At 35.1% G+C, this 16,468-nt stretch overlaps 1 protein-coding gene and 1 non-coding gene across 2 annotated transcripts in view; one reads left to right on the forward strand and one right to left on the reverse strand.

The window, feature by feature from the left end:
- The window catches only part of SAMD3 (sterile alpha motif domain containing 3), a 46,967-nt gene that overhangs the window by 13,625 nt on the left and 16,874 nt on the right, over nucleotides 1-16,468 (reverse strand). The window contains exons 4-6 of the mRNA XM_049772625.1: nucleotides 13,805-13,990; nucleotides 13,295-13,379; nucleotides 8,849-9,016 (exon numbers count right to left, since the gene is read on the reverse strand). Of these exons, the coding sequence (XP_049628582.1) occupies nucleotides 8,849-9,016; nucleotides 13,295-13,379; nucleotides 13,805-13,990 (439 nt within the window). The remainder of the gene's footprint in view (nucleotides 1-8,848; nucleotides 9,017-13,294; nucleotides 13,380-13,804; nucleotides 13,991-16,468) is intronic.
- Nucleotides 11,642-11,743, forward strand: LOC126007469 (U6 spliceosomal RNA). Its single transcript, XR_007495038.1, has one exon. It is a non-coding gene; the product is annotated as a U6 spliceosomal RNA (small nuclear RNA).

Genomic DNA, 16,468 nt, shown 5'->3' on the forward strand with positions numbered 1-16,468 from the left:
TATAGCCAGTAAAAAATACCTTCAAAGAGAAAAAAATCAAAGCAGTCTTGATAAATAACAGAGGGAACTTGTATCTAACATATATGCTCTACCTGAAATACAAAACATATCTGTATAAAAATAAGGTATATTAGGGGCCTTAAGAGCACAGAGAGTAGAGCATTTGCCTTTTATGTGGCTAACCTGGATTTGATCCCTAATATTTCATATGGTCCTCCAAGTACCACCAGAAGTAATTCCAGAAAGCAGAGCCAGGATCAATTCCTGACCAATGCTGGGTGTGGCCAGAAAAGCAAAAATAAATAAATATATTAGGCTCTAACTCAAATCTGGAAGAAAAAATAAAGAGAGCTGATAAAGAATCATTCACATAGATACATAAAATTTAGCATAAATACGTTCTTTTTTGTAACTTTGATCTTTTTTTTTTTTTTTTTTTTGGTTTTTGGACCACACCCTGAGGCGCTCAGGGGTTACTCCTGGGTATCTGCTCAGAAATAGCTCCTGGCAGGCATGAGGTACCATATGGGACAATGGGATTTGAACCAACCACCTTAAGTCCTGGGTCGGCTGCTTGCAAGGCAAACGCTGCTGTGCTATCTCTCCGGCCCCACTTTGATCTTATTTAAAAGAAAATTGCTAAAAGCAATAATGATAAATATGTGTTGATAAGCACAATGTATAAATTGTAATATAGGTGAAAATAACAGCAAACAATGGGATGGAAAGATATAGTGGCAACATTTTTAATGCTATTTACTTAAACTGATTTTACCTCGAAATATCATGTTATAAATTAAGTTGTTTATAATACCCAGGACAACCATTAAGAAACTAATCGAAAGCAATCAGCTTAGGAGTGCATTTCACAGGGACCTGTACTGATCTTAATATTGAATGGTCTGCTATGTTTCACTGGGCTTGAGCAATACTGAAGGTCCACGCACTAAATTATTTGGCCAATTGGTCAGTTATTGCAGATAGTGGCCCAGGAACCCATCTAAGCATATGAGAACTCCAATATAAATAAATATCCCTGAAATAAATAAACTAAAATAAATAACAGTAGGACCAAAGCATTAAAACAATAGATAGGGCACTTGCCTTCCATGTGGCCCACCCAGTTTTGGTTCCCAGCATCCCATAAAGTCCCTCAAACACTATCAGGAGTAATTCTGAGAGTAGAGCCAGGACCTATGAACACTGCAATGTTTGGTCCCAAAATAAAACAAAACAAAATATATGAGGCAGAAGAGAGAGCATGGAGGTAGGGTGTTTGCCTTGCATGCAGAAGGAAGGTGGTTCAAATGTCGACATCCCATATGGTCCCCCAAACCTGCCAGGACCAATTTCTGAGTGTAGAGCCAGAAGTCACCCCTGAGCAGTGCCGGATGTGATCCAAAAACAACAATATATATGTATATATATATATATATATATATATATATATATATATATATATATTAAGAAATATGGAACTATGAATAGTTAATTTTGGAGGCCAGAGAGATAGTACAGAGGGTAGAGTGTTTGCCTTGCATGTGGCTGACTCAGGTTTGGACTCTGGCATCCCATATAGTTTCCCAAGTTCCCCAAAAGTGTTACTGTGTGCAGAGACAGGAGGAATTTCTGAGCACTGCCCATGGTGACCTGAGAATAAAACAAACAACAACAAAGAAATAATAAGAAAAATTAGCCCCATTATAAAACATCCATTAACATGAAAGAATATAGTAATTATGGTGGGAAAAATATTACAAAGAAACAAGATGTGGAGAACAAATAGCAGGCACAAATTCTACCTTAACAGTAATTACATTAATTGGTAGAATATATATTTAAACCATCCAGTTATATATTGTATACAACAGACATACTTTCATTTAGAAGTCAAAAATAGGCTGAAAGTAAACAAGATGAAAAGTAGGCAAATAGACAAAGGCAAGAAAAAAAATGACACTAATATTCTTATAGAGAGAAAGATAGTTACTATATATTGGTAAGAGGGTCAATTCATCAGAAAGATAACTCAATTATAAACTTATCTAAATTTAACAAAAGAGCTTGCTAAATCATGTTGCAATTATTGAATGAATTGAAGAAATTGGCAATCTGATTGAAATATGGATATCGCTATACTTTATTTTCAATAATATTTAGAACCACTAAACAAATGACAAGGTAAGTCACAGACATTGGAACAATCTATCTTTACCCTAGGAAAAGAGAACATGCATGTAAGTATAACAAACTAAATATGAATAATTTCCATTTATCTACAGGGAATTCCAAAACCATTCATTTGGTCCAGTCCATCCACCCAAACTTGGCACACCTATCCTAGATTCCTATTTTCCTAGAAGAAGAAATTAGGGTTATCCACTGATAGGGTTATCCACGCTATAGGAATAGAATCCCTATAATTCCTATAGGTCTTGAGAAAAGGACCAACTGAACTGCACTTTAGTTCACAAAATGAGAAGAAATGTGCTCTGAGTCTCTTAAACTGAGATTTCTAAACTAATTTCTAGGTGACGCTAAGTAATAAACATTAAGTAATAAAATTAATGTGGTGATGACATAAAATGGAGTGAAGTGTGCCCAAATTAACCCAAGTCTATTTGAAAACTTAATATGCAATTACAATTGCATCATAAAACAAAAGGAAAAAGATGGTGAGTTTAGTTACTAGAATGATAAAACTATTAAATAGATGGAGACCTTATTTAAGAATTACACAAATGACTTAATGATTTTAGTGAATTTTAAAAGCTTAAACTTAATATAAGAATAAAAGAATATCATCATAACTTAGAATCTGAGAAAATACTTCCTACAAATAAATAAAAAAAGTTGCCAACTCATTAAAAATTAGGCAATGAATTTAAATAGCTAATTTTCTAGAACAAAAAACTCAGAAGGCTAACAAACACGTGAAGAGATATTCTGATTCATTAGTTATCTAGGGAACTGCAAATCATAACAAGAATGCAATTACACTTTTTTTATTTGACTTGGCAAAACTCAACAGACTGGTTGAATGCTGCCACCAAAGGTTTGCAGGAACAAGGAATGTGCATTATTGTGGAAGTGAAACAAAGAATTCTTCTGGAGAGTCTTTGGTCAAATTAAGAACAAATATAACTGTGCCCCATTTATCATTCTATTTCTGGGTGTACACCCAAAGAATTAATTTACAGGTTTGTTTGGGGGTTTTTTTGTTTGTTTTTTGTTTGTTTGGTTTAGTTTGGTTTGGTTTTGGGGTCACACCTGGCAGTGCTCAGGAGTTATTCCTGGCTCTGTGTTCAGAAGTCACTCCTGGCAGGCTCGAAGGACCATATGGGATGCTGGGATTCGAACCAGGGTCCATCCTGTTTTGGCTGCATGCAAGGCAAATGACTTACCGTTGTGCAATCACTCCTGCTCCACAGGTTTTATTTTTTTTTTATAAAATATAATATTTATATTGGGGTACGGAAGAAATGGGTCATGTTCACTGGTGCTCAGGGCCTATACATGATTCTGCTCAGGGATCATGGCAGAGCTTAGGGGACTGTAAGTAGTGCTGAAGAAAGAACCAGGTAAGTAACATGCAAGACAGTGCCTTCCATCCTATTAAAAAAAAAATCTTTCTGCTCACCCTCCCAATAATTGAGTTTAAAATAGTGTTGCGCAACTGAAGGCCATATGGCTCAAAAAAAAAAACAGTATTTCAAGAAGGCTATAGTTGAAAATCACATAAATGTGGAGGCGAGGCAAGGGGGTGCAACATATGACTAGTAAGCTTACCTGCTTCTTTCTTCAGCACTACCTACAGTCCCCTAAGCTCTGCCATGATCCCCGAGCAGAGTCGGGTATAGGCCCTGAGCACCAGTGAGCATGACCCATTTCTTCCCTACCCCTATAAATCAGGCGGGATATAGGAATAAAATAAAGAGAGACTATGGTTAGAAACTAGCTGAGTAAAAACTAATATCAAATATACATATGCTGAGTTAAGGCAGTCGAATGAAAGGGACAAATACAATATGTTCTCTTTCTTATATAAAATATAAAAATATGTCAATGGAATAGAACTGATCTAAAGAACTGAGATTAGCAAGAACAGGGGGTGAGGGATGGTTGTGAGGTAATGGTGGATGAAAAGGTGGATGAAACCTGACACTCTGGTGGAGAGTATGGTGTGTTGTAGCACATTCATGAAACCTTTTCATTAACAGTATTATAAATCACAGTGCTTCAAAATTATTCTTAACAAACCTACAAAAATATAAAGGTTTACTACACTGTTAATGTATTTTTCATATTATTTTTCTTTTTATTTTGATTGTTTTGGGATCACAAAGTGCTTATTCCTGACTCTGTGTCAGTACTCAAAGGACCATCTACAGTATTGTAACTAGCTGTATGTAAAGCAAGTGCTTTGCCCTCTCTGCTCTCCCCTACATTTTGAAACCAATGTTTTCCTCATTTAAACAGCATCTTATAAAAAAATTAGTCCTATATGTCTATAGTTTTGAGACTCGAATGATATCTATTTATAAATACATGATGCAGTATAGTAAAGGACAATTAAGCAAGAGAAACTAATATGTAAATTCATGTGTCTACTAGTCATTTGCACCTAAAACTGAAAGCTAGAGTGCATATGAAGCACAGTTGATGCATTTGACTACATGACCAATAGGAGGTCTAGAAAGGGATTTTTAAACACTGCAAAAAGGAATTGTGCCCAAGAGTTTTGTAGGTCTGTCAATGGAGGCTAGGGTTCTGACAAATACAGCTTTCTATATAACACAGTGATCAGTCATTTTAGAGTGGGGTGTGAGGAATTCAAATTTTTCATCAGCAGGCACCTTGGCATGTTTTTTGGCATTTGTAACAGAGTTGTATGTATTAAATTGGCTTAAGAGATTGGAGGAAATAGAATGGGCAAAAGATCTATAGGCTAAGCTCACAAATTCTTCAACATTTGAGGCTATCTACAGAAGCACCGATGACAGTACTAAGAAATTCACCTTCCTCAGGGTCGGAGAGATAGTACAAAGGTGTTTGCCTTGCAAGCAGCCGATCCAGGACCTAAGGTGGTTGGTTCGAATCCGGGCGTCCCATATGGTCCCCCATGCTTGCCAGGAGCTATTTCTGAGCATATAACCAGGAGTAACTCTGGAGCACTGCCGGGTGTAACCCAAAAACAAAAACAAAAACAAAAACAAAAAAAAGAAATTCACCTTTCTTAAGTGGGACTATGTACATTAATTTTTTTTTCCAGTAAGTTCTCTTACATCAGCATTTTCCACTAAGATAAGCTTCTCACTATTTTAGGGAAACTATGTGCCCAATAATAAATGTGAGAAAATCTGACAATCTGATGATTACTTACATAATTTCTTTTTTGTTTTTGTTTTTTGTTTGTTTGGGTCACACCGATGGCACTCAGGGGTTACTCAGGGGTTCTGTGCTCAGAAATTGCTCCTGGCAGGCACAGGGGACCATCAGGGATGCCAGGATGATCATTTGTCCTGGATTGGCTGCATGTAAGGCAAAAGCCCTACAGCTGTACTATCTCTCCGGCCCCCCCTTAAGTGAATGTTCATCTAAATATTTCAGATTTTTGGATACCTAAAATACACTAAAACTCAAGATATAGAAAATTCAAAGCCGGAAATAACTGAGACAACTAATCCATAATATAAAACTTAGTGAGTTAAGCAACACCTTCAGTGATATGTCCCTTCTCTTATCGTGTTTGCATCTGTTTGATTTGACCATCAGGAAAGACAAAAACAGTGAAAACAAACTTTCTTGTTATAGTGTAATGCAGATTTACCCATTCTTTAAAGCTTTTGGCTTTAATAAACACTAGGTTATAATGAGTAATAAGTGAGAGAGAGAAAGCTTGTCTAGAGTACAGGTGGGGGCAGAGAGGGTAGGAGGGATATTTGGGACATTGATGATGGGAATGTTACACTGGTGATGGGGGGGGGTGTCATCTTATATGACTGAAACCCAACCACAATCATGTTTGTAACCAAGGTGTTTAAATTAAAAAATATTTTAAAAAAAGAGTCATAATTTGCAACCTCATTTATAAAGAGGAAAAAATATATAATTCTTTAACAGTTAAATTTTCTGCCAGAAAAAAAGTGCTCTCTTCAAAGTTAACAATGTCCATATTATTATCTTTTTTTTATCTTTTCTTTATTTTTTTTGCCTCTGCTGACAAGAAGGTCAAAACTAGATTCTGCTTCAATGTAATGTAAGTGGTATCTGGTATATTCAATTCCATATTCTTTTTGTAATAAAGACCTTTGCATGGGCTTCAGCAGACTGGATCTTGGAATTAGATACATTTAAATTTCTAGAAGGTAGTAATTATAAAGAAGTGGGTATTATTGAGAAGAAACAGAAGTGTGAGTGTATGATCTGATTTAATGATGAGATACCAACTGAAAAGAGGAGCTACCATTTAGCCACATACCCTGTGTGGAGCCCTCTGACCCATGGTTTATCCTTGAATTTCAGTAGTTGGGACAATTACTATTCTTTCCCTTTCATCCATTCCAGTAAATATTGGTTGGACATTCACTGTAGGAAAAGAAGGAAAACTAGGGGCTAGAGGTTCAGTGCAACAGTTAAGGTGCACTAGATATAGCCCTAGAAGTATATGAGGTCTGCTGAGGGGATCCTGGAATCCCACTGAACTATTACACTATTACCCATTATCACTGAACTACAGTGCCTGAAAAGTACTATAGCATTGGACCAAGTACAGAATGCTAGTATGTATGACCTTGCGCAGAATGCCAGTTACTGGGTTCCCTGAGTGAAAGTGAGTTCCCCCTGTCCCATGAAAAGAAGGCAAGCTAAATTTGTAAGTTATGAATTTAATTATAATGTAATACAATTTAATAAACTAAAAATAAATGTCCTATAATATATGCATATTATTATGCATATTATATTATAGCAAATTTACTATGTGACTTTTTCAAATTTTAAAATAGAAAGATGAGATCAGGAAGCATAATGCCCAGAACATGAAAGCTCCTGCATTTGATACCTGGCACAACATAAACACTAAAACATCATTTTTAGAGATGGTACTTCATCTAAAATTTCATCTAAAAGTTTTCTTGATGACGATATTATATTAAAATATTCTTTTCCTCTAGAACTAATAAAATTGAGGCAAGCAAGTAAATTGTTTTATTAGTATCCAATAAATATGACAGTAGAAAACAAAATTTGCATCAAGTATATTCACTAACTCAAATGAGTTTGTGTTGATGAGTTAGAATTTACATACATTAGTCTTCCTTGGGTTTCAGTTTTAGTGTTTCAGTTACCTGCAGTCAACTGAAACCAAAAATAAGATACTTCGTTGAGAAAGAGCATATTCATGTAACTTTTTTGTTTGTCTGGGGCCATATGCAGAGGTGCTCTGGCTCTGCATTTGGGGATCTTTTCTGGCTAGTGCTGGAGATGTGAGGGTGGGGGTTGTGGGGGACTGAATAGGATGCCAAGGATCAAATCAAGGATGGCTGTGTGCAAGGCAAAAGTCCTACCCCCTGTACTATCTCTCCAGCGCTTCATGTAACTCTTATGATACTATATTATTGCAATTTATATTTTATTACTTGTTATACTAAGCTCATAATGTACCTAACTTAGACATTTAATTGCATCATAGGTATGTATGTATAGAGAAAAACATAGAATCTATGGATTTTCTATCCTTGGCTTTACATCCATTGTTCTATAATGTATTGTGACAAGGAAGGAAATCTCCATTCATGCTGGACTGATGTAGAAGTAGAACTAGGGTGTTATAAGATTTCATTTCTATACTTGATATTTTGGGTATTTTTATAAATAATTATATTTCCTTATTTGAAAAGCACATTTCATTCCTTGGGATTTTGGAGGTTCTTAAGTACTTAAAGAATGTTCATAGGTGTTCAGATAATGAGAAACCATGTGGAAATTTTATCTGTAAGCCCACTATTCATCAAAGAGTTACCAGATACTCTCTGAGATCCTTGATACTTAAAACTAGGTTAGGTTAGTGTTGAGCTTTTCTAGTAAGTAGAGGTGAAATAGCATTTTATATCTGTTGTACATGAAAATACTTCCATAAGATTATTCTTTGCCTGTTGTCCCACCTTGATCTTCCAGGTGGGGGCGCTGTGGAGAGCCGAATAAATATCTGGGGTGCAAGGCATTCCGGGTCTTTTGCCAGAGTTGGCTGGCTGGCTCGAGGGGTGTTTTGGAGCTAGCAGCATGCTGACAAAGGACTCTCTTCGCCCAACCTTTTATCCCTTAACCCTCCTATCTGTGTGGATTATTTACCGTGGATAAATATTACCAAGAAGTCCCCCCAAAAAGGGGACAAGGGGACGGGAATCAATTTCTCATTCAGGGAGCTCTTTACGGATTCACAAACAACCAATAAAGGAGTGAACGAAACCCAATAATATCCATCCCTGAAAGCACAACACTATAATCTAGCTAAACCTTACTGTAACATTTTATATATTATATATAACATATTATATAACAATAAACAAAGAAATAACACAACATGAACTTCTGGATAAGATGGAGAGAAATTTTGAAATATCCAGGAAATGAAGAATTTATAAAACAACATAGATGTTCTATAAATTTGTTCAAACTGTATCTTAAATTCCTCTTCTGAAAATATTATTTACATTTGACAAGACATTTTCTTGATTTGGATCACACCTCAAGTTTTGAAATTTGCATCTTATTTTGTTTTCATTGTCTTAAATGCTATGATGTATTATTCATTAAGTTGCCAGGACAATTAAATATATGATCTTACTTTAATCTGGACAATTTTAATTTCATCTAGTCTTCTGTCAGCAAGGGATTTTCTTGTCTGACCTCTTCGATGTCCAAATTTACACTTATTTCTCATCACTTGTTCATCATCTTCTATGGGTCTTCTGACATACTTAAAGCGATCTTTGAGGGCTCGTTTCCATAAAAACTATGTAAGATAGTAAAACAAGAGAACAGGATAATACTCCTTGAGAATATTTAAATTTGTATAAACAATATTTTTTCTACCACCTATGGTTTGACAATATTTTTACATCACATCAAGTAAAATTTCCAATTCCCCAAAGTGGGGTATTTTCCACCAAACTCTCCAAAACTTTCTATATTATTTTAGAGTATTTAAGAAAAGAACTGATATTGGTTGATAAATTCATGAATCAATGAATGCTTTTTTTTTTTTGGTTTTTAGGTCACACCAGGAAGCGCTCAGGGGTTACTCCTGGCTCTATGCTGAGAAATCGCTCCTTTTAGGCTGGGGGGGGGGGCATATGGGATGCTGGGATTCAAACCACCATCCTTCTGCATGCATGGCAAATGCCCTACTTCCATGCTATCTCTCTGGCCCAATGAATGCTTTTTTTTTTTTTTTTTTTTTTGGTTTTTGGTTTTTGGGCCATAACCAGTAGTGCTCAGGGGCCACTTTTGACTCTAGGCTCAGAAATTGCTCCTGGGAGGATCAGGGTACCATATGGTATGCTGGGATTCTAACCACCATCCTTCCGCTTGCAAGGCAAACGCCTTACCTCCATGCTATCTCTCCAGCCCCATGAATTCATTTTTTATGTCATCTCCTGAAAACCACTTTTGTTTGGACTTTGGGCATTTGTTCCCCAAGTAGTCATGGAAAATGAATGCTCAATTGGCCCAATAGGAAAGCAAAGAAAAACAAGTTTTTTTTCTTGGATGGACCTAATCTAGGCCAGAAGAGGGTGATAAGCCATTGGAAGAATCTGGCCATATTTTCTACATTCTCTTTTTTCAAGGTACATAGAGATACCACTGAGATAACATTACATAAGTGCCTGCCACTTTTCTATTGCTCCTGATCCAATAAGTTAAAAATTCTTCATAAACTAAGAAGAATCAAGGTCTAATTCTGGTATATATTAGTGAATAAATGTTCAAGTAACTACCATCGACCTTCATTTTTCAAGGTAAAATGAACAATAAGATCAGTACTGTCAAATGCTCCAAGAATTTTGAAAGACAAATCAAATACATTTATAAAATAAAATGTTCTTCATAAAACTTTTCTGATAAAGATTTCTGGAGGTGAAATGGGAGGGGGTAAAGGTGGGGGGAGCAGCTTTGATCCTGTTAGAAATGTTTGAATCAAGAATGATTCATCATTTTCTGCAAGCTAAAGAGTATAGATTTTGTCACTGATGTTTTACAATAGCACAGAAATAATGGGTGGCTTATATTCTTCTTACTCCTGAAATATAAAGTAGCACAGAAACTTTTATTCATATTCCCTATCTCTCTGAGTTCTTCTAAACCTGTTGTCCTGGTGGGAGATACAGCAGCATTCAAGAGTAAGAACATTTTAAATTGCCAATTTCTTCTTCCTGGCCTCTCTCTTTATTCTTTATTAGGAACAGTTAAAAGTTCAAATAAAGTCATCACATAAGTAATCATTCAAACAGTTTTTATTAAGCATCCGCCATGGAGCTGAAAACATATGTTGTTTACACAGATGCTTTAGTAAGATATTATCTGCTTTGTTGAATAATAATTCCCCTTCTACATTGTTTTCGAATTAGAGGAGATAGATACAGCATTCTTCTAATTACTCCAAAATAAAAAAGACTCTGGAATCAACTGTCTCCTGTTCTGAGCTGTGAAGTGTAAGGTAGTGTCTACATAGGTTTGTCCAACATTTTTACCCAAATGTATTCAAATATGGGCCATCTTATCCAGTGTCTGGAATAGACTTGTCCAAAAAGGAAATATTGGAAAAATGCTTTTTTAGCACAGAAACTCTATTGCATAAAAACAAATTAAAGAGACATGTTAGCCCAATACATTTCAATTTCAGACTCCTTGATTCAGTTTCGTGGGGGAAAATCTGAGCAATTTTTCGAATCTTGAAGAAAAATTAACCATGGAATATATACACTATTATATAATGATTGCTCCTTCTCTTCAGTTTAAAACTAAAACTGACATTGAGCTTACAGAGCAGATTATACTTATTCTTACAAAATGCATGCTGGAGCATTTAGAAATACTGTCTGCCACTTGTTTCTTTCAAATCCTTGTCCAAAACAGACAAATCAATATGAGAGAGAAAGGGTGTAGATTGTTAATGCTGAATAAATAGATTGGCAAATCTCCATCATCAGCAAATTATCTAACTTCTCTCTTGTGGAACATTTGTCAATGTTTGAAGACAACATTGGCTGTTACAAAGATTTGGAGGCTACTCACACCTACTGAGGGCCATTAGCACTGCTAAACATTCTTACAATGCACAGCATGATCCATTCTTACAAAGATTTATGCTGCCCCAAACATAAAAACTGTGAGATGAAGAAACCTGATATAGATGAGGGACTATATGGCTGCTTACTTTAGCAATCTTTCAACCTTCTTTTTGCAATTTTAAAGTTTTTCAAATTGAAAATTACATTAACCCTAAAAACAAATAAGTGTTTCTCTCTGTCTCTATTTGTCTCTGTAACTTTGTCTATGTCTCTGTCTCCCCCCACCCCCAAATAAACACAGTAGGTGTTTAACACATGCAACTAGTGTCAATAGAAATACAACTTCAGTGCTTGCTATGGCAGCACATATATTAAAATTGGAATGATACAGAGAAGATTAGCATGGCCCCTGTGCAAGGATGCAAATTCGTGAAGTGTTCCATGTTAAAAAAAAATAAAAAAGAAAGAAAAAAAGAAATACAACTTCACACAGAGCTGCAGAGAGAATTTAGGGAAACTCCTATTCAAATATAATATCCTTTTTTCTATATGCACTAGCATAGACTTTAATCTGCAAAATTGTTGCGTCAGGTCTCTCTCACTCTCTCACTTCCCTATCATTAGGTAAAGCTACCAGGAACAGACAAGGATAATATACATAGAAAAATCAAAGTCAGCCTTTTCATTACCTCTTACGCTCTCACTTTTATAACTATAAAGCTAAAGGTCAACTCATTGAATATATATTACTTCACTTATATATGTTCAAAGATTTTTTGACATGAATCTGTAATACCTTTGAAAAAGTTATTCCTAGGAAAGAAAATTGGTAATTGGATCACACAGGTTGAGGGAAATACTTTATATTTTATATGCTTTTATACCTTTAAATTTTGAGCCACATAAATATATGTATTCAAACATATTGAAAAATAAAATAATTAAAAAATTATAGGGTTGGAGGGAGAATATAGTGGATAGAGTCCTTGCCTTGCACAAAGTCTTCCTGGATTCTTTCCCTGGCATTATATTATGGTCTCCTGAATCTGATAGAAATGATCCCCAAGCAGAAAGCCAGGAATAAAACCTGAGCACTGGGGCCAGTGAGGTGGCGCTAGAGGTAAGGTGTCTGTCTTGCAAGCGCTAGCCAAGGAAAGATCGTGACCGCGGTTCGATCCCCCAGCATCCCATATGGTCCCCCCCAAGCCAGGGGCGATTTCTGACTGCTTAGCCAGGAGTAACCCCTGAGCATCAAACAGGTGTGGCCCGAAAAACAAAGCAAACAAACAAAAAACCTGAGCACTGCCAGGCATGGCCCCCAAACAAAAAAGTACATATTAATAAAAGAAAAAAAAAAGAAAAAATCTAGTTAATATATAATAAAATGGATTAATTAGCAGATATATTCTGAATGTAGAAAAATTGTCTTCAAATTAGCTTTCTTAGCCATATCTGTTCAACTTTTAGTGTTAAGATGTAGGATTATAACAAATATACTCTGATAAAGGGTCTTCATAATGAGGAATGTGATGGGGGAATATAAAGCCCTAGGAAATCCTTCACCTTTTTCACAATTTAGGGCTGGAGAAATAGTACAGGAAGTAAGATATTTACATTACATGTGATCATTCCCAGTTCAGTCTCCAACACCACATATAGCCCCTTGAGCAATGCAAGGAGTAATCTTTGAGCACAGAGCCAGGAATAAGTCTAGAGCTCAACTTAGCTTGGGTATGGCCCCAAATCAATCAATCAATCAATCAATCAATCAAACAAACAAGCAAACAAAAACTTTAAACTCAGATAGGCATAGCTACTCTAAAAGTAGTCTATTATAAAATAAAAAAAAAAGAACTCAGAAACAGACAAGGTATGAAAGATAAAAGTCTGAAACAGAGAGGTAGGCAGAAGAGGGAATGAGGAACAAAATTATTGGACAATATGAGGTTATTATTTCAAAATAGGCTAAGATGAACAGAATGGTGCCTGTGATCACTTACAAAACCACAGCCATCTTCATCCAGGAAAGGGTGGGCCTGAAGAAGGGCATTGACGACATCATTGTACTGCTGGGTGGTGGGATATCTGTTCAGAACAAGACAAAAGAGATTTTTCACTTCAAGCAGTCCACATACACTGCTTTAAGATGAATCTGAATAATCATCATTTTTCTATATGGCAGTGTAGGTATTTAGTTTTTACATTCAGAATCTTAATCTTGTTAGGTAAATGTTTATGAAACATCCAGACTTTTTACCAATATGTGACCCAAAGTCTAAAGAGAACTGGCTCCACATCAATTTTTATGTACTCTAAGAAGTTGGGGAGGAGAGAAATGGGGGGCATTGGTAGTGGGAATGTTGCACTGCTGAAGGGGGAGTGTTCTTGTTTTATAACAGAAACCCAACTACAAACATGTTTGTAATCATAGTACTTAAATAGATATTATTTTAAAAAAAATAAACCAAACCTTATATTAAAATAATGTACCTGCCCTTATTATTACTCACAGTGATCCTTCCAGATATTTAGTCATGTCAGCCTGAAGAAACTCAACAATCCTTATCCTCATACTGTGATCTGGAGACTTCTGTTCTGCTAACATGCATTTGACATCATAGGGAAATTCTGGTAAAGCATATAACTTAGTCCGTGGTAGCACTTTATTTCTTCTAAGTACATGTTTCACAGTCCTTCTGTTACATAAAAGCATAGAATGGAATTCTATTATAATAGATGCATCTTATTTGTTTTCTGCTTCCTAAATTGTATGGCATAAAGAATTTTCTTATGATATAAACTTATGGAAAATATTAACCCATCTTTCATATATTTATATATTTCTCATACAGTCATCCATTTCCAAAAGCTTAAATGATCACTATGTATGTTTTCTTTTTCACACACAAGTACTTGAGTTATAGGCAGGAGGCTTTCATAATTATTTAAAACACATAGAATGAACCTAAAGATGGAAAAGAAAATGATATGAATCTGTAGATTTAAAAGAGCTACATCTAATACATAGCTCAAAATTGACAAGGTGCTAAACTAAAAAAGATTAAGCTACAACTCAGCAAAGCAAATAAACTCCACTAAGAACTTTTTCTAATTAATTTATACTACTGCTATTTAGAATAAAAATAGGATCTCTAAACTTGGTTGGTCTTTGACTATTTTAACAAGACAAACTTAGTTTCTAAGTTAAGTGTCAGAAAATTCTGATTTGATTTTAATAATTAGCAAAAGACTATAGAAAAATAAATTTACATAATATGACTCAGCAGTTATCTGGAGTTAGAGATGTAAATGGAGATGTATTACTAAATGGCATAAAATTTTTAAGATAAGGGTCAGAAAAAAAAACAGAAATTTTTAAGAGAAGGATACCTTCAGAAAATAGATTGCATTGACATTGTATTGATTGTATTTAAAATTGATTGTATTGGTGGTTTGTATTGAAAGTGCTATATGTCAAACATTTCAGGAAGTATACACACAGAATAACTTGCTAAAACGAAATGAGTTGTACACTTTAAACAGATCCATAAAAATTAACCACAATGTTTCCTTATAAAGTTAAGCCTGAAAATAATTTAACATCTTAAACCTAGTTATGGAGCATTAAATATGCGATAAGATTTTATTGTAGAATTTCCAAATAATTTATTCAGAGGCATTAGATAGGTTTCAGACATTCTCACTAGTACTACTGACTAGAATGAACATGGAGTTGGAGGCAAATTAAGTTAGAGAATAAGAGTGGAAAGATTCCATAATGAGGATAAGTAGGTGAATTTCTCACAGTCACAGAATCCTTAGTAGTACAAACAAAATTCAGATAAGCCTTAAAGTGTTTCCTTCTTAATTTCAAGTCATTCTTTATAAGAATTAATGAAATACAGTGAAACATGAGATACAAAAACATGTTCCCCCTTAAGGATCAGGAAGTCAAACCCAGGGGAGAAATCTTGCCAGAAAGCTAATTGAGTACAGTTAGAGTAGAGAAGGGTCTACTATGACAAAGATACTTGAAACTGATCACTCTGGACAAGAACTCAGTGCTGGAAGGGGAGAAACTGACATACTAGGTACCCCTCTACTGTACTGTAGTGCAAATCATCAAGTGAAGAGAGAAAGACAGACAGACAGACAGACAGACAGACAGACAGACAGACAGTGTCAGCCATAGAAGCAGACTGTGGGGGTCAGGGGTGGGAGGGAAACTGTGGACATTAGTGGCTAGAAGTGTACCACACTGTTGAAGAGAGGGAGGTTGGAATATCTTATGACTGAAACTCAACCATCAAAAACATGTAACTGCATATCTCATGGTGATTGTATTTTTAAAAAGACCATATATTTAAAAATATCAGCTGTCTGAAGCAAAATACAGAAGCAGAGCTTAAGCAGAGAATAGAAATGTTACATGCAGGTAGGACTTAGTTATATTTTTTGAGCATAAAACTTTACTTAACAGAATTGGTACATATGGCTTTTGTTGACAGAATAAACATGGTAAACTGAAAGATGTAATTATATGAGTCTGCTTTAATTCAACTTTCTTTTGGCAATATTTTGGACATTTCAGTGGTTTCTAATAGCATTTACTACCCTGGTAAGCCAACTTCACCATTTATGCTACAAATATGTCCTCCTTCACATTTTAATCCTATTTTTCCTAACCTCTTGAACTTCAATATCTTTCTAACCACTTTACTAAAACCATTCCCTTCCAAAATCAATAATGATATTCTAATTTATAAATCCAAGACTTTCAACAATGGCCTTTTATAAGACCTTTAGAATTGATTTAACTTTATTGACCACTTTTTCAGAGTTGTCTTTTCATTCTCATCATTTTGATACAACATTTCTGCCATCTATATGACAATTTATTTGCTTTATTTGCTGACATTTCTCCTGCAAGAGTATACACATGTCTTGGTCCTTGCCCCTAATTCTTTGCATTGATCTATGTTTTCTTTGCCTAGAGTTTATCTGTGAGTTTAACCTGAGCTCTGAATTCTATATTAAAGGATTTGAAATTTATCATAAATAATTTTGCTTTCTTATGTTCTACCTGATACCTCTAATATTTTATTATTGCTTATTTTATGCTAATGTGCCTAAAATGATAAATAATCCTTTACTTTTTTAAGACTAGGTTTCCA

This window comes from Suncus etruscus, chromosome 4, assembly GCF_024139225.1.
Source record: "Suncus etruscus isolate mSunEtr1 chromosome 4, mSunEtr1.pri.cur, whole genome shotgun sequence".
In the NCBI taxonomy this organism is placed as follows: Eukaryota; Metazoa; Chordata; class Mammalia; order Eulipotyphla; family Soricidae; genus Suncus; species Suncus etruscus.